The sequence below is a fragment of the Neophocaena asiaeorientalis genome, unplaced genomic scaffold (genome assembly GCF_003031525.2).
Source record: "Neophocaena asiaeorientalis asiaeorientalis breed wild unplaced genomic scaffold, Neophocaena_asiaeorientalis_V1.1 scaffold540, whole genome shotgun sequence".
Taxonomy (NCBI): Eukaryota; Metazoa; Chordata; class Mammalia; order Artiodactyla; family Phocoenidae; genus Neophocaena; species Neophocaena asiaeorientalis.
The window spans coordinates 5,481,394-5,489,766 of NW_020172141.1; the positions used below are offsets into that span (position 1 = coordinate 5,481,394).

The 8,373-nt window shown below is 63.2% G+C and overlaps 1 protein-coding gene across 6 annotated transcripts in view; it reads left to right on the plus strand.

The window, feature by feature from the left end:
• TOM1L2 (target of myb1 like 2 membrane trafficking protein) overlaps positions 1-4,221 on the plus strand; it is an 82,729-nt gene extending 78,508 nt beyond the window's left edge. For 3 of the 6 annotated variants that reach the window (XM_024752224.1, XM_024752246.1, XM_024752275.1), the window contains one exon: positions 536-4,221. In XM_024752224.1, coding sequence (XP_024607992.1) covers positions 536-684 — 149 coding nt within the window. In that variant the 3' untranslated portion in view covers positions 685-4,221. The remainder of the gene's footprint in view (positions 1-535) is intronic. The other 3 variants (XR_003004073.1, XR_003004072.1, XR_003004074.1) reach the window with 3 other exon arrangements.
• Positions 4,222-8,373: the final 4,152 nt, after the last annotated feature.

Genomic DNA, 8,373 nt, shown 5'->3' on the forward strand with positions numbered 1-8,373 from the left:
TCCCGGGCTGTGTCCCTGCCAGGCCTTGTGCTGATGCGGGAGGCGCTGCAGCTGGTGAACAGTAGGCGCAGTTGCCCGCGCTGCTGACCAGTTTGCTCCCGCCAGATGCCCAGTGCAGCTGAAGCAAGACACGTGCCATGCAGTCAGCAGGGCACGCAGGGAACCCCTGGGCCTGGCACCCTGTGGCCGCACAGCTGGGCCCTCTGCAGGCACAGAGCCCTGCTTGGTGGGTGTGGGGGGGTTTCCCTGCCAAGTTCAAGGAGGAACTCACTCCTCCAGCTCCCTCTGCCCTGCCTTCTATGCTGATCTGCATGATGGAAAAGCTCCAAGTCAGTGGTGGGGCAGGAATCCTAACTGGCACCTCCCAGCCCCCCACCCCCCACCTCGCCGGCTTGTGGCAGGCTTCCCGCTTGCCCTGGTGATGGCGGAGGAGGAAAGGGGGCGGTGCTCTGTGGGGAGCAGGTGGGCGTGGCTGTTGGAGCCTCAATGCAGCTGAGCCCTTACCAATCCCGGCCGGCCTTGTTTTGTGTTGTAGAGTTCGATAAATTCCTTGAAGAAAGGGCCAAAGCTGCCGAAATGGTTCCCAACCTCCCCTCTCCCCCAGCGGAGGCTCCGGCCCCGGCCTCAAATCCCTCCAGCCGGAAGAAGCCGGAGCAGTCAGAGGACGCCCTCTTTGCCCTGTGAGCTGTCCTGTGGTTGGGCCCCCCCACGGCAGGTCACCTCTAGCTCCCCCGATCCACACCAGGCACTGGCCACTCTTCCCATCCCCAGCCCCCACCTGGTCCTGCGCTGCTGTGTCTCCATGGAAACGCCACTGTGTTTGCTCCCAGGCCTCCCGCTAGTCAGGACCAGCTTTAGCCACCCTCTCTGTGGGCGGCGGGACAGCGTTGCTGTAGCCACAGCCCCTCAACTTCTGCTCTTCCTGCCCACCAGCTCCCTCTGCCTGTTTCTTCCCAGGAAGAGCCCACAGCTGGTCCAGCACCAGGCAGGGCAGTCCCTTTGGGTCTGTTCCTGAGCAGTTCCTCTGGTCACCTGCACACAGAGAAGGGGCTCAGGCCCCAGCCCCTTGCCCGGCGTGCCCCTGCCCAGCTCAGCGGGCCTCTCCTGCCCTCCCGTGACCCTCTGTGCCCCAGAAAGGGCAGGTCTGCACCTGCGGGCTTGGTCGCCCTCCCCGGACTGCTGCTGCCTGATGAGTGTCGGAACTTTAGAAGGCTCTGTGGATGCCCACGGGTGGCGTCTCTCACCTGCCATCTGCTTGACCCTTTCTTCATACTCAGCTGCTAGCCCAGACCCACGTCCAACCTGGCTCAGTAGCCGAGCCTGGGACCAAGGGGTCCCCCGCGGGCCTGCATGCTCCTGGTGTGGGCAGAGCCATGGGCTGTCAGGAGGGCAGCTGGCAACCCTGGCCGGTCAGCTCTTGCAGAGATAACACTACTGTCTCCAAGCTGCCCCTGTGCACCACAGGTCCTGTGGCCGCCCCACCTGTGGAGGGGCCTGCACAGTGAGGGCTGGCTCTGGCCAGCTTGGGAGAGCTTTGCACGTTGGTGAATGTGTTTCGGCCTGGTCTGGGGCAGCCTCCACGCCTCCGCCTCCAGGGCCCAGCAGCAGGCGGTGTTGCACCCCAGGCGAGATCCCAGTGACCGAAGGCCCCTGCACTTTACTGGGCGGGGCCTCAGCCTCCCCTGCAGACTGTCCTGAAGTCTGATCTCCTCCCACCCCAGACCCGGTGCCCAAGCAACCTAGGAGGGGCTGCTGACACCCACTCCTGTCTTGGGTCCTTGCTGGTATCTCGGGCCGTGGGCAGGGCACTAGCCGCTCGGCCCAAGCCCGGTCCAGCCTGAGCCGCCCTGTGCTGTGGCCCAGAAGAGCGAACGCACTGCTGCCGCGGCTTCCGCCAGCCTGTGAGCCCTGGTCCAGGTCAGCGTTCCAGCACGCGCTGCCTGGGCGTCGGGGCAAGGCCTGGCCGGGCCACCTGGTGGGCCTGGCCCGCGGTGTGGTCAGCCCTTCCCACCTGGCAGCCCAAGCAGGGAGAAGAGGCCGGGCCTGACACAGGCCGGGATCAGTGCCGCCGTGGGCTCCAGCGGGAGCGTTTAGGACAGGGCTGGAGGGCTGTGCGGGGCACCGGCAGGAGCAGGTGTGGGGGAAAGCGGGGTGCTGCCCGTCTGGGACCCACACCCAGCCTGGCACCCTCACCCAGCTTGGCACCCTTCAGCTTCCTCTGGAGAGGAGGCCTGGGGTCCGGCTGGGGCTGTCACACTCCAGTTCCTCAGAGGGCGCTCAGGAAGTCCCCACCACGGAGCTGGGCCAGCCTGCCTGCACCCCGCCCAGCCCCGACCCTCAGACAGCTGCACCCCTCTCCTCGGCGTTTCCAAGGGCGAGGCCCCGAGGCCGGCGTGGATGCTGAGCGTGTGAAGTTGGCCGACTTGAGCTGCACAGAAGGTGGCTGGGTGGCCCGGTTGTCCCTGGCAACCCTAGCTGGTATCCCCGGGCCTTGGGCGCAGCCTGGGGAGCGTGTCTGTGTGGGGGCGGGGGACAGTGGGCCTCAGGTGGTCAGTCCAACGGGAGTTGCAGCAGCCAGGCCCAGCGTCCGCTGAGGGAGGAGCCGGCCTCCCACCCGGCGAAGCAGGGAGCCCAGGGGTCTCCCGATGGAGAGTGAAGTGGAGACGTACCTGCCCAGGGAGGCCCCCGCAAAGCCGCCCCCCAGCTCCAGCTGCTTAGCCAGGCACAGCTGAGAGGGGTGGGGCCGCCAGGGCGGCGGGTGGTGGTGGCCTCACTGGCCGTCCCAGCTGGAGCTGACCCTCTGCTCGCCCATCAGGTCACAGCAGCCTGCCCCAGACGTAGGCCGGCCTGGGAAGCAGGTGCCCGGGGCGGTGCTGCTCTACCCTTCCTGTCCTGAGCCCTAGGCGCCCTGGGCCCCTCCCACTGGCTCCCTTCCGCCTGGGGGGCACGGCGCTCAGGAAGGGAAGCTGGCCAGAGCCTTCCGCCCTGGGGAGTGGGACCCCCCGAGCCAGCAGCCTCTCCACCAGTGTTAGACATCAAAGATACAGTATGTACTTAATTACACTACATTATTGCTGGGATTCCTTATAAGCACTAATTATACCTGATTATAGGTTAAAATATTTATTTTGTCAAGATATTTTCTTGGGGATGTGTTTAACCTTTCCTGTGTTGTGTGCTGAGATGTGAAAACTAACCCTCTCCTCCTGCCTTCCTGGCCAGTGGGCAGCAGCTAATGGCACTAAGTGCAGTGTGACCCGGGCGCTGGCGGGCCTTTGGCCAGCCTGCCCCAGAGCGGCCCCTGCCCGGGACCCCCAGGCACCGTGCAGGCCAACCGGCCCAGGTGACACGTGAGCAGCTGGCTTATGAGCACGCGCGGGACAATGGCCGCGGAGCTGCAGCGGCTCGTCGCTGGCCGGGCCAGAGGGCAAGGTGGCCGTCTGTCTTCCTGTCTCTCTGTCAGCCCCCTCAGTGTGAGCGACCGTGCTGTCTGCCCTGGGCCACGCTGCCTTGGCTCGCTGCCCTCTCCCTCCTTACCCAGGGTCCAGAGCAAGGGGCCTGGGGAGGCGTGAGGCCTGGGCCTTCCCTCAAGGCCCCAGTGGGGAGAGGGGACCGGTGGCAGCAGACGCCCAGACTCGTCTCTTCCCGTCCCTTCCTGCTGCCACAGCCCCGCTTGCCTCTGCACGCTTCTAACTCAGTCCAGCCCAGCCTTCCGGAGGGTCCGAGGGGGCTGTGGGCTGGCGAAGGGGAAGCACCGTGGAGGGCGGCGGTGCTCTGCACTGGCTGCCGCCAGGGCCGGGCCCCTCCCCCATCCCCAACATGGGCAGAGACGGGCTGAGCGTGTGCACCCAGAAGACGTCCGGTGGCCCCCGCCTCTCCCAATGCCCTGCTCCAGCCCGTGCTGTCCCTGGGGCACCCTGGGAACAGCTGTCAACCCCGGAGTCTCACTGCGTCTCTCCAGGCACTCCTGGAGGAAGGGGGTGGGGTGGGGTGGATATTTATTTCCTCGAGTTTGCACTTGACTTGTGAGGGTTCTCAGGTTTGTTGTCTGGCGTCCCCCAGCCTGGTGGTCCGTCACCGTCTCTGCCGGCAGACTCCTGTCTCTAGAGGGGAGTCAGCGACACCAGAGCGTCTGTCCACCCACGGGCTCTCCTTCCAGACATGTCTGTCTAGTTTGGGATCTTGCATGTAAAATACTCCACAATAAACAAACAGACTGTTGCTGTGTGATCTCTGTCAAGTCGGCGGTGACTGTCCAGAGGGCCAGCCAGATCTGACCACCTGCTTTCTCTAGGCAGCAGCGGAGTGGGCCCTGCTGGAGGGAGCAGGCAGGGAAGCTCGCCACCACACATGCCCCGGGCCTCGAGCAGCCCCTACCCTGGAAGGCCCCTCCCACACCTTGCCTGTCCCTGCTTGGCCACCCTGGGGCACCGCCTACTTTGGGGGCTTCGGTTGGAGCGGCTGTAAACCTGCCACAGCCTGCCTGACAGCTCAGACCAGGGGCCGGGGTTCTTCCTCCATCTCTTACTGGGTCCCAGGAGCATCCAGGCCTGAGCCACCTCAGCGCCCTCCGCTGGGCTCCCCGAGCCTGGCTGGCTGCTGGATTGGAGAGCCACTGCTCCCCTTTTCTGGAACAGCTTTACTGAGATGTAGTTCACGCAACATGAATTCACCCATTTAAAGTGTATGATTAGGGACTTCCCTGGTGGCACAGTGATTAAAAATCTGCCTGCCAATGCAGGGGACACGGGTTGGAGCCCGGGTCCGGGAAGATCCCACATGCCGCAGAGCAACGAAGCCCGTGCGCCACAACTACTGAGCCTGCGCTCTAGAGCCCGTGAGCTGCAACTACTGAGCCTGCGTGCCACAACTACCGAAGCCCTCGTGCCACAACTGCGGAGCCCACGTGCCACAACTACTGAAGCCCTTGCACCTAGTGCCTGTGCTCTGCCACAAGAGAAGCCATCGCCATGAGAAGCTCGCGCACCTCAACGAAGAGTAGCCCCCGCTCGCCACAACCAGAGAAAAGCCCGCGTGCAGCAATGAAGACCCAACGCAGCCAGTAAATAAATAATTAATTAATTAATATAATAAAATAGAGAAGCCACCGCCATGAGAAGCCCACGCACCGCAGCAAAGAGTAGCCCCTGCTCGCCACAACCAGAGAAAAGGCTGCGTGCACCAACGAAGACCCAACGCAGCCAATAAATAAATAAGAGAAGCCACTGCCATGAGAAGCCCGCGCACCGCAGCAAAGGGTAGCCTCCCGCTCGCCACAACCAGAAAAAAGCCCGCCTGCAGCAGCGAAGGCCCAACGCAGCCAAAAATAAATAAATTTATAAAAAAAAATAAAGTATGATCAGGTAGTTTTTAGCAACATTCAGAGTTGTGCGACCCTCACCACAATCAATTTTAGAGCATCTTCATCACCCCCAAAGGAACCCCCTACTCTTTAGCCGTTACACCCCTCAGCCCCCTATCCCTTTTAAAAAGGGTTCGCGTCTCCTCTCCTGTGCTGGGAGCTGGGCACTGCTGCAGGCGGCGGTCCTCTGGGAAGCAGGCCTCTCCCTGAGGCTCAGGGGCTGTGGGGGGCCTATGCCTTCTCCAGGTGGCTTAGGGGAGGTGGGGATCCCTTTAATCCCTTCACCTCCCAGGGTTCAAGGATGCACCTCAGGTGGGATGGACTCATCAAGCCCCCAGGTGAGCCTGGAATAAACGCAGAGACATCTGCCCACGTCTCATGTGCAGGTGAGAAGACCGAGGCCCGGACGTTTGCCTGGGATCAGCAGCAGAACCCGCTCAAGCTCAGCCCTTGGGCCTCCCAGACCAGGGCCGTGGAGGAGCGGGCAGGGAGAGCACTGTCTCCGTCGCCATGGCCGGCAAGGGAACCGCCCCCCGCCCCCCACACCAGGCCTTCTGGGAGGGCAACTCAGGAGAGGGATGCCATGCCTGCTGATAGGAGACTGGGGCCACGTTCAGACCTCCGCCAGCTCAGGTGGGCCTCAGTTGGGGTGAGATAGAGGCTCTGTGCCGGGGGGAGTCTGGGAGCGGCCTCCAAAGTGTGGGCCCCCATCCCTGTGAATGGAAGGCATGTCCCCTGTGCAAGGCGCTGTGTCCCTGACCCGTGCAGAGTGAGTTGGCCCTGAGACTCCATCGTGGACTTGCCACGGTGCCACGGGCTTTAGCCCGTGTTCCTGAGAGCCTGCGGGGTGCCTGGTCCTGCCCTCGGGGAGCTCGCAGCCTGTCCAGTTCCCAGAATCAAGGACACTTTGCAGCCAGGAAGCCCTGGAGCCCTCTTCCAGGGCCTGCAGGGCAGGGAGGCCCTGGGGGAGCAGCCAGAGATTGGGGAGATGGGGGCAGTGTGGGAGCACCGTGGATCTGCTCATGGCTCATGGCCCCCTGCCTGCCAGTTCCCCACTGAAACACCTGAGGAGGAGTCTTTCTACAACCACCCCTCTTGCAAGGAAAGGTTCTCTTTGGGGTCCTGAGGGGCCAGGGTGGGCAGACAAGAGGACTTGAACAGGCACGACTCACCCAGAAATACGGTTTGCTGCAGAGGAGCCCCTGCCAGCTCTTGCTGGGTGGACTTCAGGGGGTCTGTGCAGGGGGTCCAGGCCCTCAGCACCAGGGAGTCCATGGGACGTGCCATTCCCTCCCCATCCCCGCCTGGGGCTGCAGGCCTGGGGCAGGTCCCTGAGCTCGAGAAATGGGGTCGTGGGTAGTTAACCCAATGCCTCCAGGGCCCTGCCTGGGTGGATCCCAGGGATGGAGGGGACTGGGGAAGCTCACAGGCCATTGTAGCCTGCTGTTGCCAGATTGTTCCATTTTTCAAGAAAAGCCAGGAATCCAGCCTTCGGGTGAAATGTACATTTGACAGTGGACTCAAAATCAGAACCCGTGTATACTTGGATGTGGCCCATGGGTGTCAGCTGGTGCCTCACTCTCCATGTCTGTAAGGCCCACCCCTCACTGTGCTGCAGACCTCGGGGTTCAAGGAGCTCTTCTGTGGAGGGTTTACTGCCAGAGAGGCTCAGAGAGAGCTAGAAATGACTTGCACAGTGCACAGCAGAGGGCAAGCTGGCATGAGAACACAAGGTCATCTAGGACCAGAATCATCCATGTCAAGGGCCATGTGGTTCCATTATGTCTGATGCGGGGGTGGGTGGAACCCAAGGCTCCCTGCTGGTTCTGTGCAGCCTCGGCCACAGCTGGGCAGGTCCCAGCTCGGCTGCTGCAGAATGAAGGACAAACGGGCAGGTGGGTGGCAAGGGGTCTCCAGGAGTGGGGAGGGGTCTCGGTAGCCTGTGAAGCTACGCCCAGTGCCGGCAGCCCTGGCAACTCCCGTGCCTGCCCCGCCACCCATCCCTGAGCTCGGGCAGCGAGGACATGGGTTGGCCCTGCCCGCGCTGGACACCTGCCCAAACGGCTCTGAACCCACAGAAGATGCCCCTGCGCCTCTCCGACGCCCGGGGCAGAAGTGAGCCCGGCCTCACAGCTGGCACACGGGGCCGGGTGGGCCGCGGACCGGGGACCGGGCGGGACGCCGGCCCTGAGCCGGGCCGGGCCGCAGGGCGGGGCGGGGTGCCCGGGACCTCACCTGTGAAATGGGACGCCGTCCTACCGGGGAGTAAGGGGTTAACGCGGACGCGCGCAGCCCCAGCATGCGGCGCGGTGCGAGCGCAGAGCCCCCAGGAGGGTCGGGGTAGGGGCTCGCAGAGGAGCAGGTTCCCCGAAGAGCCGCAGCCCCAGCCTGCTTTCCCAGCCCTCCCTGGACGCTTGCCCGGCTGGTCTCAGGCTCCGCAGCGAAGTGTGGCCTCTTTGGTGGCAGATCCTTACCCCCTCCCACGACTGGGCCCTACAGGAGGCTTCAGCCAGGCTTCACTGCAACTGGCGGCTTGAGTCCAGGCTGCAGGTCTCCGTGGGCCTTGCCTCACCTTCTCTCCTGAGCTGCTGCAGTTCTGTGTGCATATTGACTGAGTGTGCTCTTTACATATGCGGTAAACGCGTCTAAAGGACAGTCAGGCAGGTCTGTCGTGACCGTGACTCCAATACACCTTCCCACAGCAGGAAGGGGTGTTCTCATTTTACAGAGACTCAGAAAGGTGAAGTAAGTGGTTCCAGGTCACACAGCAAGTGGGCGAAAATCCAGACCTGCTTCCTGACTCTGAGAAGGTGGTCTTCAGGCTTCACTTAGCACCCCCTCCTCTCCCCGGGAGGGGCTGTTGGAATTTTCGGGGAAGCCACCAGATTCCCAAGGCCCCCTGGGTGCTTGGCTCCTACTTGGGGGGTGGTGGGGTCTAGGGCGTCAGGATGCAGGGGGCTGAGAAAGGGGATCCCTCTGTTCCCCAGCAGAAGTTCATTCGGAGGGCCAGG